Below are 17,620 nucleotides of genomic sequence, written 5' to 3' on the forward strand. Positions count from 1 at the left end.
TGTTTAGCCCATGGCCTTGGTCTGAAGATGGCAGAGTTGACTTTTTGTCTACCCGCACCTCCCTGCAGCCATGAACAATGACCCCAAAATAAACCAGCCCCCTCTGTGAGTAATGACCCCAAACTCAAATTCAGTTCACGTTTACTGAAATGTCAGAGTCCGTCCAAGTGAGACTAACTTAGGCAAGCATTCCTGCTGTAACGGCTCTGCCTTCACCATGCAGTTCATGAAATGGAAAAGACGGTCACATGCTGGGCTTTGGTGCCTCCTTACATGTGAGTGTTGAAGTGAAATCAATGAAACGAGATGTTTCCAAGTCCTAAATAAATTAAAGACTGAAGCGTTGATCTGGCACATGTGAACTTGGGCACCCCTGGCGCATGACTGGCTGTGCTGCACACGCTGCTGGTACTTTTGTGGGAATACAAAGCATCACCTTTGCCAGTTTGTGCAGGTGAAGAGACGATTGTTTGCAATTCCCCCCCCCCCCCCCCCACATGCAAGAAAATCGTCCTCCATGCTGTCCCTGAAGGGCAAATGCATCTCGGCAGCAGGCTACTCTGTAGTCCTTTCTTAGTATTTTATTACGTGTAGTAAGTGATGTGTCAATCTGTCTGAGCTGATCAGAACTCTGTTACATTTGATCACCACGGCCTGTGGACCCACCGGAGTCAACCCACACATCAGTAGCTCAGTCCTGTCACCGTCATACCACTTTGTAAGATGCAGTGCAGCATTTCCAGGTGACGTTTTTGTCCTAAACAGCAATGAGTCAAATGCACCATTTACAATAAACTCATAAAATCGCAATGGTACATGTCTGAAAGCAAAAGTCAGAAATTTGTCTAACATGTCATGTAACGTCATTTTAGTAGAGGCCCACCTAATTAACAAGCTAATCAAAAGGGCAGGACACAGTCTGGAGGTCATGGAAGAGGAGAAATGAAGACAAATCGGAGTGCCATTATGAAGCACGCTGCACATCCTCTCCTCTCTGTGACCCTCCAGCACCGAGGACTTTGAGCCAAAGAGTCGTTCTTTTACATTTACATTTACAGTATTTGCTTGGCAGACGCTTTTATCCAAAGTGACAGACATACAAACGGGTCTAAAAAACTTGGACCACTAAACTTTTCAAACCGTTTCTTAGCGAGCACCTATGGGCCAAGAGTAACCTACACTCAAAATTTCAAATCCCAAGTCCTGATGGTAATGAGTGAGTTAGTGGGATTTGGCTTTTAGAGAGATAGATTGATTTATTTATTTATTGATCTATTTACGCATTTAAACACAACACCCTACTAGTAAAGAGCTCCTGTAAAAAAGCCAAATTAAAGTTCACTCTCGAGTAGGATTTAAAGCCACACAGTCTATGATTCACACGTAAAGACGAAACAAAAAAAGACAAAGAAGGGCGTCTTTTATATCAGGGGGACAGAAATCCTGGGATGTAGCCTGAAATGAAGTGGGCATGTGCCAGTGTATATGAGGCACTCAGGTGAACGTCGATACGCAGCTCCACAGCATTTACCAGGGCCACTTAATCCACAATTGTGTCGTGGGAGATGAACGCGAGTTTATGTACTAACAGATCTGCAGTACAAATTTACAAATGGAAAAGGCAAAGTTCACTCCCTCGCACCACTTCCTGTTTGATTAATTAGCTGATATTTGGCAGCATTGAGTACCTGCTAAAAAGGACATTTCAATGTTTACAGTAGAAGTGAGAACAATCGCTACAGTAGAAAAGCTAAATATCCCAAAATACAAAATCTGCATTGACTGGAAAAAAGAAAATTAGCTGACATTTTTTTTTATTTGTTAATAATATTACTGTACCAAGTAGGCTATAGCAGCACACTGCGCCCATTTGTCGTCTCGACGGTGAAAATGTATGCCAGGACAGACACAGTGCCACTCTACTGTCATTAAAGGCTGCCAGCATAAGGGATAGAAGGGCCTATAAAGAGCAGGGTAGAAGGGCCTGATGTGTGGCATGGAGGGAGAGCCGGAGGAACGTTCATCAAAGGGCTGTCAGGTAAGGTGTTGGTTAGGAAGTGAAGTGAACTCCAAAGCTCGATTCTGGGTGCCAGCCGCTGGGTCTCTAAAAACGTTCAATTCGTTGTATGGACTACCTGAATCTGCAGCCTGTAACTGTTGTTAGCATTGCTTTGTGTAAGAAGTAAAATCTCATTCAGTGTTAGGACTTTGCCTGGCTATGGCATTCAGGGTAAGGTGATATTAATAAGTTAAAATAAATAAAAGCGTAATCATACATCAACCCACGCGGGTTAGAAAATGGATGGATGGATGGATGGATGGTAATCATACATCTGATGAAAAACACAAACACAAAATGAAAATCCTAAATCATCATCATCATCATCATCATCAGAAGAATACAGTAGAACCGCTGGTCATGAACGTTTCCAAACACGTACAAATCGGGTTATGATCGGTTCACGACCACACGCTCTGCTGGCGAACAAAAACACTGGCAGCCCGTTTCCCTATGCGCGTTTGTACGCGCCAATCATTTGCCATCCTCCGTTTCCCTTTTTGTTTTGTTTGCGTAACAAAGCAGCTGATGTTGCAAAAGGAGTTACAATGTTAACCAAGCAGAGGCCTCAAGTGCCGTAGAGGTGAAGAAACTGAGCAGAGACTTGCAGGGGACAGCGTGAGCGAGGCCATCATATGTGTGAAAGCCAGGAAGATTCCTGGTGATTTGCTGACAAAAAATCCTTCTTGGAGTGGCGAAAGTGAGGAATGTAAGGCCAGCAGAGGATGGTGTGAAACGTTTCACAAGAGAAGTGCTTAAAACTCATTAAAAAAAAAAAAAGTGTCTACACCGAGCGGCTCATGAGGGTCTGGTGCCCACTCTTAGTGTTCGTGTTCTCAGTTATTCAATGTTCTTACATTTAGTTCACTATTACACTGTGCATTCTATGGTATAATGAACTATTTTTGTGCTTAAAAAATATACCTTTACATACAGTTCATACGCTCTGGAACGGATTAGCAAGAAATTCATAAGTTTTACAGAAGGCATGTGGAGGAGTAAGGAGCTTCAGATGAGCCCCTGGAGATGAAAACCAAACATAAAGCAGTTCGTTACAAAGCACATTGGAGCCAAACATGATCGTCAAACAAAAAAGTGAACAGTGAGTGGCAGTGAAATCTGACTCTGACCACTGGGCTCCATTCTGAAACCTCTCTGCCCAATTTCTCCAGTCCATGCACTTCAATCTGCTGGGGTTTCAAGGAAAGAGCAAATGAAAATGAACAGAAGACCTGACTCTGATGGAAAATAAAACGCTGAAATAGCTGCTGCCGTATGCTACGGTGATCCTCACTAGATAACGGTCCACAGTATTAGCCTGGTGGATCTCAACTGGTGCGTATTCTTGGAATAATAAGCAGACCACCATTAAAAGATCTAAGGCTGGAGTGTAGGGGGACAGGGAGGAGCAGCTTCTTGTAGTGATTTACGTGATTAACCAAAGTAACGACACTAAGGCTGGTGTGATGAGCTCAGGTTGCCTTTTCTGGCTGAGATTCCTCCTGTTGCATTCTGGACTATCTGCCACTAACTGAGGTCTCTCTTAGGTGGGCCAGTTAGGAGTGCCTTACAGTAATCTAGGCGACTAAAAACAAAAGTGTGACTTCATTTGTCAGCACCTTGTGGTGTTCAAGCACTTTTCAAATGTTCCTTACATGGACACATGCAGTGGCAGTGATCTGGCTGACATGCGATTTAAAGTTTAGGTCAGAGTCCAGGATTGCACCCAAATTGTTTCCCTTTACCAGGAATGTTTACTGCTCAAAGGTCCATTTTATTTCTAACATCCTCATTACTTCCATTTTCACTAATGACTAAGATTTCAGTTTTTTTCTTATTTATTTAGCTGGAGGAAATTACTACTCCAAGGCGGATAATTGGGTCCGAGTGTCCAGAGAGAGCATCGGGGTCATCGGGTGCCATCTGCATAGCTGTGGTCGTGATAGAGAAGTACATGGGTAGAGAACAGACCCCTGGGCTACGCCATATACAACGGCAGGGATCCTTAAACTACAATCTCCACCAACTGGAGACCCTGCCAGAGCGGCCCACCCCTTGACTAAGGCGGTTTATACGAAGGCTCTGCTCGGCAGGGTCCGATGCTGCACTTGGGTCTCTGAGACATGTGACTTCCGTCCACAATAACCCGCAGGTCGTTTCTGTTCTGTGATTTGTTCTAAAACCCAGACGAGAACATTTATTTAACTAGCCATTTGAGTGCTTTACTTACAAAGGCAGCTTAGAAATAGTCTGAAGTTGTCAAGGACAGACTACTGAGTGGTCTTTAGACAATCTGGGAAGACCACCGAGTTCACGATCACTTAGGACACGCGAGCCACTTAAAGGACTTGATCAAGCACGGCGTCCATAAAGTCTATGGCATTGTGATGACCTGCTCCTAGCCCTTCTGGTGGTCTCTGCGTCCCACCTCCATGTGTCAGAAGGTACTGCAGCAGCTTGTACCCCTTGGGGGTCCGGGCTCCGACCCCTGTGCTGCTTGTCGTAGTTTGTTTATGTGCAGTCCACTTGTTCCTACTGTCACTTTGTCATTCGTCATCGTCGTCGTCATCATCGTGTTAGTAGCCATTCGCTTACCGTGTCCTCTTTGGATTTTTTCGTAGTCCAGTTCAGTTTATTGTTCTTTACGTGTCTTGTGTTTATTTGTGTGTTGTGCCCGCCGCAGTCCTATGCTTTGTTGTTTCAAGCCTCTATATGCCGCAATGTGGCGTATGGATGCTATGACAATAAAGCCCCCTGACGTGACATGCCCGGTGCCAGCGTGCCGGTCCTGATGATGAAGATGTTCTTGATTGTATCGACAGCCCCCGGTCTTGTGGTGGGTGCCACATGTGCACAGCCTTCTCGTGATGCCCACACTTTACACAGCCAAAAGCAAACGCAGTTCTTAATGCCTTAACAAGGAAGGACTTTCATGACGGCTTGGCAGGTTCAAAGCGGACGATCACTTCATGCTGGAGGCACTAAGATCAGGCACACGCCAATCGCTCCTCTACCCTACCCGCCGTCTCCAGGTTTTAGGACCCCCATGTCTATCACTGCATTCACCAACCAATTCAGAAACCTGCAGATTTAACAGAAGCCGTTTAGAACTGTAAAACAACAAACTAATTATACAACATATTAACAACCACGACCATCCATGGGGTGCAAAGCAAGAAGAGCATCACAGACGCACCTGGAGCCCCCCGTCTTCGAGGAGTTCGGGTGCAAAGTCGCAACAGAAACACAGAAGTGACATTCTTCATCTTGTGCTTTATATTGTAAAGAATTGAATTTAAGACTTTTCTGTGTACTCCTTAATCTGCACTCCCTGTCCCTGGCCGGCCGATGCACGTCAGGACCACCAGCCGAGTGGACCACCGTCTCTGTGGCTCTCGTTCCACCTCAGAGCATACTGTGGATAAGAAATGAGTGAAAAATCACCGTGGACAGAGAAAACTGCAAATGCCAGAGCAGTCGACCAGGGGGCAGCAGATCCCAAAGACCCCCCGGGGGCCTCCCCGTTAGTCAGCAGCACTCCGGGCGAGTCTCTCTACGGGACGGCGCCTTTCTTTGTTTTTTTTTTCTTCTCTTGTTTGAAAGCATTTACTGGAAAAGTCTTCCTGTGTTTGGGAAACCACACATACACACACACACACACACACACACACACACACACAGACAGACACACACACGTAGACACACACACGTACATACAGACACACACATACAGACCCTCACACACACATTTATACACACACAGACCCCCACACACACCTAGACACCCCCCCCCCCACAACCACACACTCGCATACACACACGCGCTCACACACCCACATATTTATATACATAGACAGACACACACAACCACACACACGTACATTCAGACACACACATACAGACCCTCACACGCACACACACATACACACACATTTATACACACACAGACCCCCACACACACCTAGACACCCCCCCCCCACAACCACACACTCGCATACACACACGCGCTCACACACCCACATATTTATATACATAGACAGACACACGCAGACACACACACGTACATTCAGACACACACATACAGACCCGCACACACACATACACACACATTTATACACACACACAGACAGACCCTGACACGCAAAGACACACACACACAGACCCCCCCCACAACCACACACTCGCACATTTATATACATAGACAGACATAGACACACATAGACAGACCCTGACACACAACCACACACTCGCATACACACACAGACACATATAGACAGACACACGCACTCCCACACGCGCAGACACACACACACCCCCATACAGACACACACGTAAACACACGCACACACAGAGACAGATACACACAAATATACATACAGAAAAAAGCACACACATTTATACACACACACACCTAGACACACACACTCCCACACGCGCAGACACACATATACACACACGCTCTGCTGTTGTCCTCTCCCTTACCGGACACCCGCATTGGTGACGCTGAACTTTGTGCCGTTTCTGGTTTGTGTGACTTTACAGCCGCCGCAGCACTGACCCCTGCTGGACACCACTGGTAACCTCATGTCTTTCGTGTCGTCTTCTTGATGAAATTAAAGAACCAACTTGAACAATTTGCCTTTTTTAATTTTTTTTTTGGTTATTGGCCCGCCCTGCTGATAGGACAGCTGGGGTCCCATGTGAGTCCCTGCTCGCTCGTTCCTCCGCCTTCCTGAACGTCGTTAGCGTAGACGAGGTCTTCATTATTCTCAGATAAGACAGTAAGGTGCTGAGTAAGTAAATCCACACATGTCTACCAAACCAAATCCAAGTACAGTCAGTGAGCGAGTGGCAGCAGAATGGCCGTTCGTGTGGTCTTGGCGTTGGCCATTAAACCCCGCCGATGATGCTGGGTGACCCTGAGCGAAGTGTCCCACTCAGTTTCTCAGTGTCATTGGCGTGCGGTCAGCGACTGGGGTAGCGGAACTGTGACGGCTCGGAGTCGGTCAACGAGGTCCACCAGAAACATACGCCAGACGAGCGGAGTGGAGACGTGTGGCCCTCCAGGACACGAGGGTGACTGACGGCCTGCTGTGGTGGTCCGCTGAAGGCACACGGCGTCCTGTGTGGGCGTCTGCACTTGGTTTCTGTTTTCTCGACTGTGAATGTTGAGTAGTCACCCTGAAGGTGAAGCATTTAAGCAAATGCCCACTTCTTGATTTTTGATCCTTTACTGCCCTGTGGCACTGAGCAGTCGGGTGGGAACGCCAGTACCCGCTCTGTTTGGGCTGCTCTTACGTTTGGTTTAATGGCATTGGCTCCGATGGGCCTTTTTATTTATTTGTCGTTAGCTCGTGAAGCTTGACTTGGCTTTATTTGGTACTTTGTGAGTTGGTGGAGCCAATCCATGCCAGCTGGGCCTCACTCAGTGGGCGACTTTCTCTTCACTGGCAGACTGCATCACTAAAACTGGAATATTTGACTTTTATGTTTCACCATTTTCTTGCTTTTCCCCTTTTGTCTCACCTTCTGTGCCTCGTCTGCCCATCGTGGATCTCCACAGAGCCCCACGGCTGCCGCTGACGTGCCATGTGCTGGTGCAGAGACCACCTTAAAGCTGAGGAGAGCAGGTGGCCGCTGTGTCCTCGCTAATTCCTTCTTTATTAATCTTCACAGATCTCAATGTTCCCAACTTTTGCCAAAGTCCCCAAGAACAAGGCGCGTGCACCGCGGCGATCAAGCGGTGGTCCTTCAATGCCCATGCAGGGAGGTGTCATCTATTCACCTACAGCGGCTGTGGGGGCAACAACAACAACTTTTCCACAAAAAAGGACTGCATGAGGGTGTGTGCCAAAGGTGGGTGCCAGCAGATCTCCAAGTGTCGTGAACCTTGGCATCACAGTCGCCGGCTCACGGCTTTGTGTAGATGGACCAGTGCTGCCTACGCTCCATGCCCTGGTGTTTCTGCCAGTTTCTACTTACGCCATTTCCTTCTTGTTGTTTGTTTTTCCTCACAGGTGACAAGAACCAGGGCAAGATAAGAATTAAGAAGAAGAACCGCAAAGTCATCCTCGGAGGCTGATGCCCGCTGCCCGTGTATTCAACGTCTCATCTGCATTTCAGACTTTCTTTTGGGTACTCTTTGTATTTTTATATTGCATCTCATGCTTGGTAGATTGACACTGGAAAGAACAATAAATGCCCGCTGGTCTGTGTGGACTGATCTGCCGGATGCCTTGTTAAGGGTGGGCTTTACCATAGCAACAAGCAGGCTGACGTGACCAGACATCTGTGGAAGTGGAGCAGAGTGACCCCCGCGGCGGGTACCCGCCAGGCCTCTCCATGCAGTGCAGAGCCCAGCTGTTTGTGCATTTCCACCGCGTGAGTCCTGGCGCACGCCCAGCGCGCCGTTTTCGGCAGCGGATGTTACTCGTTAGCCCAAGATGGAGACGCGAGAGGAGTCCGCGGGGTCCACAGCTGAAGTGTCTGTTTGGGTGGCCATTTGAAATTGCAAAGGAGTGCTGGATCAATGGCACATGAGAGCAGAGCCTGGCACCCGGTGCCAGCCCAGTGTGTGGCCTCCACCCGTCCTGCCCATTCTGCTCAGGTGCCATGGAAGCACTCAAGGTTTGTTTGTGGGCTGAGGAGGAAACCTGCTTGAACACAGGGAGAGCCTGCAGACGCTGCGCAGACGTGGCATCCAAGAGCCGTGAGATGGCACTGCTGCCAGTCTGTCATGGGCATGACACATTTTCACCTTGCCTGCCTGTCTGCTTCTTTAGTCCACCGCAAGCACCAGACACAGAACCAACGTGGCAGGGCCAGTTAACATAACCTGCTACCTACTGTGCCACCATGTCACAATACCAGTGAGCTTAAATGAAGTGCCAAATGTCGCCCCTCTGCATTTATCTAGTGGAGACTGGCAGGATGGGGTGCCAGTCCAAACACCCACCTACCCCTGAGTGGCACTCCTCACAACAGTGAAGTGCACAGAGACGGGCACATAGCGGTACGGGTCTGGTTCAAGGTGACTATCGGCTGTGCCCACCCAGTCCCAAAATTACAGAAAGCTTCTCTGATTTGTCATTTCAAACTAGTGTGAAGACGTAAGTGTACCCCTGTTTGTTTCCAGGTCAGTGAGGTAGTCACAGTCTCACCAGTGCCCACATTGATATCAAAGCTGCAAGCCGTGCCAAGGACAATAGACATCTGCAGGGTCCCAAAGCCGCTTCATTCTACAGTGAGACGGCCGATTTCCAAATCGACAACACCCCCAGATTAAGAAAGCAAAAATGGCCCATCAGCACCATCCGGGGGTCTCTAGGCCTCTTCTAGCTAGAAAAAACATGTCAGGACAGCCCAGGTACCCACAGGGCATCTGGGACCAAAGAGCCACGCGGACCCCCAAGCCACTAGTCAGGCAGGGGGCTCTTGAGCTTCACACCAGAGGGTTAGGGACGAAGCTGAGTTTGGATCATGCGATGGGACAAGCCCACCAGCAAACAGACGAGTCTGAGGGGGCCGTGGGCTCAACGTCGATGTGCTGAAGTGGGGGGCCGAGGAGTGGCAGGAAAGAGTCAATTCAAGTGGGCACTTACTTTTTCACATGCGGTGGCTTCTGCATGTTGGCTTATGTTTCATTTAATAAGAAGTCCAAGCACTGAGCGCCACAGAGTTCAAAGACTTGGGGTGCACTTACTTTTTCACACGGCTGTGTTTTTTGCTCTAGTCGGTGGTCTCATGTTGCTCTTGTTGTCGTCACACATGCGTACTAACAACGGTCTTAAACCTGAGTGGACACCAGGGGGTGCTCTCGTAACGTTTAGAAACATCCAACCAAGGCGGCCAAATTACTTAGGAGGGTCCACCGAATATCCAGAAATAAGTACAAGGGGGGCCGGCTGCCCGCTGTCCTCAGTCGGCCCACTAGCGTCTCCCACTTCCCCATCGTCTTCGTGCCTCATGGCTCCTCCACTTTAAAGTGCCCTCGTTTTGTTTCCCAGGTCTCTGTGCCCGTCTCTGCTGAGGAGCCGCAGTGAGGGTCCACATGGTGGGGGGGGGGCCTTCTGCTGGCCTCCCTTTTCATTGTCCAGGCCCCTCTCATCTATGCTGCCACCCACTGCTGGTGCCCACAGTCTGGCACATGTCGGCCCTGCCCTTTCCATCTTCCTCAGGCAGGTCTCCCCCACAGTGTGTGCCCACCAGTGTCCAGCATTGAAGGCCACACCACCAGTGGGCTGTGCAGGTTTGACTCGCACTCAGTCCTCTCCGAGGTCCACTTGGAGCCCCTGCTGGACCCTGCAAAGAGTCACAATTATCAGACCTGACTCTGAAGAGGGCCGCTGGGTACAGGTGGCATCAACATGTCACATGTGGGATGGAGCCACTGGCATCAGAGGTGATGAAGATGAGGCCATCTGTGGACTGCACGACATGCAGGTGACAGACGCTTCTGAGTGGCACAGATGGCACCATGGGGGCATTGGATGTTTAGTCACACCCGTCCATTTGGCATCTGCCGAGCTCCCGCCTTGTGTGACATGACCAGTGTGACGTCACCAGCCAGTAGTAATGAATGGTGACAGTGACGTGATGAGCGCACAACGGGGAGAATGGAAAGAAGCAGCAGACACACTGCAGAGTTTAAGGTGCGAAGGTGACAAGTGACAAACCTGGGGAGGCTGGACAAGCCCAAGACAGACAGCGGGGACCTCGAAAACGAGTGAGGGGCTTAGGGTGGCCCTAATGTGACTGTTCACTGTCTGGTGTGCAGTTGTGGTCACCAAACGACTGAAATGCAATGTGGGGACCCGGCTGAGAAATGAGAGGCGGCCATTGAGCCCGTTAGGCTGCTTAGCTCCTCCACGGTGGTCCATTTGTTCGATTCCCATGATCCTTCATCCCATGCTTCCTGCACTACCTGCGGGGTCCACGTGGAGGCTCGCTATTGAGCTGAACGAGTTCTGCCGGGTCAATGCCTTTGAGGTCCACCCCCCCGAGCCTCTCGGTCCCATGATGCATCTGGCCACTCTTCTCCTGTGGCCCACTTCACGCCTCTTTAGTGTGGTGAGCAGAACTGCACAGAGGGCACCAGATGTGGTCTCACTAGTGCCACCCACAGTCTTCTGCTTTTTGTGTCAGGCCCAGTGGCAGTGACCCAGGACTGTGCTGTGGAGGTTATGAGGTGCCCGGGGTGGGCGACAGGTGGCCGAGGTCACCAGGGCTCTTGGTGGTGACCCTCACAGGTTTACTTTCTCCAGGTTTGTGGCGGACTGCGGTTTTAGTATTTCTGTTGGCCGTTGTTGGCTGACCCCACTGAGATGTCCGCTCGTCTCTGTTGTTTGTTTCGGTTACTGCGGCCCCCCACTAATCGACTTACGCACGAAGGAGTTTTTGGAGTTGCTGCGCCAGAAATGGGGGTCTGCTGTTCTGCTCGCGTGACGAAGGGGTCTCAGATGGCTGCAGTGCCACACGTCACATTATTGACAAAAAGTCTTTGTATGAATAAATGTGACCGTCAATACTGCGGGCGGGCGGGCACTTTAAAAAGACGCAGCTGACGGTGCGAGCCCAGGACACTTCATGGTGGCGACCCTTTGTGCCCCCAGCAGTCCGCCTCACTGTGCCAAGTTCAGATGGCGCCGCCCATGGCATTGCTAGAAAACATCGAGGGTCTCACAAGACGAGGAGTGCGCCTGCAGTTATAGTTTTATGTTAGTAGAACACACACACACACACACAGAGACCCCCCCCCCACACACAGAGACCCCCACACACACACAGAGACCCCCACACACACACAGAGACCCCAACACACACAGATAGACAGACGGCGATCGGGAACCTTAGCTGTCCAATGGTAAGGAGCCCCTTAGCTGCAGGCAGCTCGACGCTTTTGGGGGTCTTTGATGACAAACTGCTCCTCTCGGGGTTCGCGTGTGCAAGTCGCCTATTTTCCTAACGGAGGAGAGCGGGTTTATTGCAGCAGCGAATCCAAATGACTTTGAAATCCTCATTTCCTCCATGAAACACACAAGGAGCGACACCTACTGGTGACGAAAGGAAGTGCATTGAGGAGGGACCCAAGCTGCACCCCCCCACCCCCACCCCCCACTCTGACGGGCGTGCAAAGTCCGGGTGGTGTGAGGTCCACTGATGGCTGACTGAATGGCCTCCTCTTGTGTGCCCCACCCACATCAGGTGCCCTCGCACATTGGTGGCATTTGTTTGACTCTTAGGGCAGCGGTGGGTCTCGAGGGTCTTTCTGACTCCCGGTGGGTCGTCAAAGCTCCCTGTCACAGTAAACTCGCACTTCTGATTTTGTTCTGCAGTTGTGTGCCCATGTTGGGGTCTCTGACCCACTTGTGTGCCCTTCAGACTTGTGTGAGTGCCCTCTTGTGTGTATTGTGCCATCTACCCAGGCCTTCCTTCCCTGCCCGAAGACCCCAACAGTCGTCTCCTTCCACTGACCAAGCCCTCTGCTGGCTTCTTCCCTGGCATTCAGTAATTTTGGATTTTGTCTGCCTGCCTGTCCAATCCCCCCCCCCACCCCGTCCCACCTATGTATCTTCATAACTGGGCTGGCATGTGGCACAGGTGGTCCTCTGTGCACTACACAACTGAATGCCCGCTGTGCCACTTGACGTGGACCCTGTCATTAACTGCCCATGCAGGAGCCGAGGGGTTGGAAGAGGGTGGGCAGCTCGCAGCTTTGTAAGGTGCCCCTTTGCCAGGGCACAGCGGGTCCCCAGTTGCTCTCCACGACGAGGAGCAGTCCCTAAGAATGAATTTGCGGTTGGTCACACACGTGTCCCCCACTTGAAATGACTGCTGGGTTGACGGTGTGACGGTCCCTACCTGCCTGGGCTGCCCGGTGGCTTGGTGCGGAGGTCACCTCCTGATCATTTGCTCTCGGGCCCGAGTTGGCCCCCCAGCTCTCGTGTTTGTAAAGGGTGTGTTAAAGATGCCCACTGTGCCCAGATATGGTGTGGGTACACAGGGTATCATGTGACTTGGTCTCAAAAGATTTAAAACCCTGAAGAAACTTCTCTTTCACAGCATTGTGGGAAAAGACAAAAACAGAAGCAGGAGGCCCACCGCGCCGTGCCAGGGAGATGTCCTTATATGGGCGCGGCGCGAGATTCCCAAAAGCCAATTAAATGACTGGAGAAGATGAAGAGCAGAAGCAGTCGATGTGCCAAGTGAACGCTGCGTATGTGACGCGGCCCCCCCCCAAGGCTCGACGCGGGGGCTGCCGAAGGGCACCCTGGCGTCACTGGCACAGGTGCCCCCACTATCTCTCCCTGTGGACTGACAAGCTGCCATCTCTGCCTTTGCCGTTAGGAGGAGAAGAGCCCGCTGAGCCCAAGACCCTCGTGTCTGCCACCCAACTCGCTCACTTATTCCACTTGGCCTGTGACGTCCTGCAGGCCACCGCTGATGTCATCGAGCGCGAGGCTGTCTGGTGGTCTCTCTGTCCTTACTGGGATTGTGGTGGACCAGCCAGTGAAGATGGCAAAGGGGTCCCCAGAAACACTAAATGAGGACAAACAGTCGCAGCCCAGGTAAGGGCCCTGACTTCAGAGGGAGTCGCGGCTGGGGGGCCGTCAACAAGCGGGCCTATTAAAGCCCACTGAGGTACCCCTTGTGTCATTCTGGGCCACACAACGAAATAAATTGTTGTTGCTGTTGTTCTCCGCTGTTAATGTCCGCCAGTCTTGTGTCCCCCGGCGAGGGTCCTTAAGGGTCCCAGCTTGGATCATCTCACAGAGTTCAGGAAGGGCGGCGTGAATGTGCAGCCTGTGGACGAGGCAGATGGAGCGGCAAAGAGGGTCTCGCCGGGGGCCACGCAGGGCTCGTTATGTTTGATGTCACTTTGTTGTGACATCGCTGACATCACTGGATGCTCCGGTATAAACGTGGCTGTGGCCGAAGTGACCATATCCCCCAGCCGGGTAACCCACCCACCTCTTGGTGCCACTTGGCATCCTCTGCCAGCTTTCTTAGGACTGTGTTTGTTTTTCAGTTTGCCCCCCGGGTTTTGACCTTTCTGCCTGGCACTGACTGCGACTCCAGTTAACGTTTTTATCCCTTGGGTCTCATGTAGATGTGGCGTACGCCCGTTTCCACGCTGACATTGAGGTGTATAAGAAGCCTGGCACTTTTACATGGCAGTGCCCCCCCCCCCTTGCTTACGCACGTTTCTGCTGAGCTTTGTAAACTGGCAGCACTCGGTGCCAAGCGGTGCTACTGTTCCTGCGTCGTCTCCTTCTCATTTCATATCCATCCATTTTATAACCCACTGAATCCGAACACAGGGTCACGGGGGTCTGCTGGAGCCAATCCCAGCCAACACAGGGCACAAGGCAGGAACCAATCCCGGGCAGGGTGCCAACTCTCATTTCATATTTACCCCCAAATTACTTGCATGTCGTTTTCAAATTTCATTCACTTGATTGTATTGAATGTGTAACAACATCACGGGGCACAGAATGGGCAAACAACTGTAGCGTTGTTAGAAGAATTAGAAGAGAGCGCCTCGTCTTTACAGATGATGATGATGATGATGATGATGGCCGCCGATGTCGACTCCCCAGAGCTCTCTGTCCTCTCGCCACTGGGTGCTGAACTGGCGCCGACTTTACAAAGGCAGACTTTGAGGACTTGTGCTCCACCTGCTCCTCTGCCAGTCCTGCCCACTCTCGGGTTTTCATCGTGAACTGGCTGACCGGTCGGGTATTTCTCAGTCATCACTGAGTGGCGCCATGCCAGCTGGAAGGGTAGAGCGGTCGATTGCGCTTTCAGAGAATGAATTTGCTTAAATAAATAGAAAGCACTTCCAGTCTATGAATGTGCCACTCTGTAGTCCACTGAAAGTGTGTTGTGTGGTGCAAGCGGGTAGCGTCCTGCATGCCAGCGGCCATCCCACCTACACCTTAGATCAGGTCATCCCCCGGAAACTCTGCCTGTTCAGGCCTGGCGAGTACTTGAATGGGGAGACCACCTTGGAAAAGCTCGGACTGCTGCCTGAAGAGGTGTTGGTGAAGCCCGCAGTTGGCACTCCCCCTGTGGTCTGTGTGTGGAGCCCAACGCCACCAGTGCAGTGATGGGGACACCAGGCTATAAAAATGGCACCATCCTTCAGATGAGGTCCTGACTCTCTGTGCTCATTAAAGATCCCTGGGCATAAAGAGCAGGGTCTCCCTGGGTGAATTGTCCACCACGGCCTGGTCATTCTGTCTCTGACCGGCAAGCTCTCTCTCACCCCTTCACACACTGGCACAAATTGGCAATGTGGGTGGCGCACATCAGCGGTGCTTCAAGTGGCTCTCCACTCACTGTGTAAAGCGTGAGAAAGGCACTATATGAATGTAACGTGGCACACAATCAGGGTCGCCCGCAGCTGAAGATGACCCACCAAATGGTCAGCCATACTGGACAGAGTTACGACTTGCTTCGAGTGTAATTAGCAGAATGTGAAAAGATGTCACCAGATGAAGCATTCAGTTATTTCCTTTGTGCTCAAAGTCCCAGCCCTGACACTCGTCACTTCACTGGCCACCTCGAAGATGTGCTGGGCACAGTGGCGCCATCACCACCAGCGGTCACCGTTTGTAATGTGCTCATCTTCTTGGTCTTACTAAACTTCACACGACTGTGGATGACGTCGGAGACCCCTCACCGCCGGTAACTCCTGCGCTCAGACGGTGGGCCGCGACTGTGGACTTTGATGTCTGACCACAAATCACACAAGAAGTGCCGCAGTGGGCTTTGACAGACCCTCCTCTTCACAGTGTGCTTGTCAGAAGCAGCGCATGTGACCTTTTGTGTGCAAATCACAGTTGTTGTGCCTTAAAAGTGACGAGACACAAAGATTTTTTGAAGAGGCGTCAGGAGATGAAGTCACAACCGAGAACCATTGCTAAGCCCAAGTCAGAAGGCAAAAATCAATGTGAAGAAAGCGGGCATCTTTATGGTGAAGGTCCAACAACAAGCAAAGTAAACGGCACATTAAAGTTCAAAAAAGGGGCATAAAAAGACAAGGAAGAATGTAGAAGGAGGCCAAAGACAAGAGCAGCAAGGAGACCTCCATAGTGCAAACGGTCAGGACTGGCGAGCCTGGCTGGGCTGAATGGCCGTCCTCATCCAACTCCTTCTAATGTTCTAAAAAAGAAAAACCAGGAAAGCAAGGGAACACATGCAGGCTGACGTGGCACAAGCTCTACCAGCGGGGAGGCAGACATCTTTAAAGTCCGTAGTCCTCACGAAAAAAGACAGTTCAGGAAGGGCAGGAGATGGGCAAAAACTAAAAAAAAAAAACGAACGGGGGACCACGGGGGTCAACCCACTGGATCAAGGCAGCCCCAGGACATGGCCGCCATCCTCGACTCCACGTGCCCCCGTCGTGTGACTGCTACCCAAGTAATGCTGCTAAGCAACAGGCCCGGGAAGGAGGAGCCCAGGCAAGTGACGGGCGGGACCAAAGGTGGCACCACCCCCCCCCCCTCCACCCCATTGCTCAGGCCACTCGATTGGACACGTCACACAGAAAAAACACAAAGAACTGGTGGCCTTTAAAATCTTCACTGGCCTCACCCCAGGCAGCCTGACCTCAAACTCTACAGCCAGGCTTCATCCTGCACAGGCCCAAGAGGGCACCGGACCTCCAAAGTTCAATCAGCTTCTTTAACTGTCCCAAAATCTTTAGAAATACCAATAAATACCCTTCAGAAAAAGAGGAACTGTAACACCTCTGGCTTGGTAAGACAAGTTAACAAAAAGAGGCAAAGAAAAAACTCCAAGAATCAGAAAAACAAACCTCACCATTAAATGAACACCCCAAAGGACAAAGAGGGACCCGCTTCATAGCCCCCCGTCTATGGCAGACACCAGCCTGTCACAGGGTGACCCTGTCTCTAGATAGTAAATAATAAATAAAACAGACAAAAATAAGACACCAGCAACAATGAAACACAAGCCAGGGAGGGGGCACATGGTGGGTACAACGGGGTTCGGTGACGGTTGGCAGCTACCACCACGTTTTGCTTGGTTTTCTACCTTATCACGAGTGCCACCAGCTTAATGCTTAACGTGAGACATGTTGCTGGACTTAAGTGCGGCGCTTGACTGTCACCTCTGTTGTGTAGGGCACGTGGTCACCGGGCACCTCATTCTGGAGCTTTTTCAGAAAGACCCCGTGCACCTCAGACGTCTCTAAGGCCCTCCACCTGGCCTAAGTTCTCAACACCTCACCTGCCCTCTCACACTGACACGTCCACCTCACCTGACTTGTCCTCAGTGATACCAAAGACTAACTTTTCCAAAAACACACGAGTCTCTTGAAGGAGGCACACATCGGCTTGTTTCCTGTAATGGCGCAAAGCTGCGTTTGCTATACTCAATCAGACTGGCCCTCTCCGCCCGCAGCCCCCTTAAGCCTCCAAGACCCCATGGGAGTACCAGCGTGGCCGCGCACGATGCCTATGCGCGCGCTCTCGCGCACTCCAGTTTCAGCACGCAGCCGGGGACTCGCAGTGACGGCGCCTGTCCGCTTCATTC

At 51.0% G+C, this 17,620-nt stretch overlaps 2 protein-coding genes across 3 annotated transcripts in view; both read left to right on the forward strand.

Moving 5' to 3' along the window:
• tfpia (tissue factor pathway inhibitor a) overlaps nucleotides 1–8,282 on the forward strand; it is a 48,587-nt gene extending 40,305 nt beyond the window's left edge. For both annotated transcript variants that reach the window (XM_051930249.1, XM_028806047.2), the window contains 2 exons: nucleotides 7,736–7,915; nucleotides 8,077–8,282. In XM_051930249.1, the coding sequence (XP_051786209.1) occupies nucleotides 7,736–7,915; nucleotides 8,077–8,141 (245 nt within the window). In that variant the 3' untranslated portion in view covers nucleotides 8,142–8,282. The remainder of the gene's footprint in view (nucleotides 1–7,735; nucleotides 7,916–8,076) is intronic.
• A 1,222-nt stretch (nucleotides 8,283–9,504) lies between these two features.
• The window catches only part of calcrla (calcitonin receptor-like a), a 28,740-nt gene continuing 20,624 nt past the window's right edge, over nucleotides 9,505–17,620 (forward strand). The window contains exon 1 of the mRNA XM_051930248.1: nucleotides 9,505–9,648. Within this exon, the coding sequence (XP_051786208.1) occupies nucleotides 9,539–9,648 (110 nt within the window). The 5' untranslated portion in view covers nucleotides 9,505–9,538. The remainder of the gene's footprint in view (nucleotides 9,649–17,620) is intronic.

The sequence above is a fragment of the Erpetoichthys calabaricus genome, chromosome 8, assembly GCF_900747795.2.
Source record: "Erpetoichthys calabaricus chromosome 8, fErpCal1.3, whole genome shotgun sequence".
In the NCBI taxonomy this organism is placed as follows: Eukaryota; Metazoa; Chordata; class Cladistia; order Polypteriformes; family Polypteridae; genus Erpetoichthys; species Erpetoichthys calabaricus.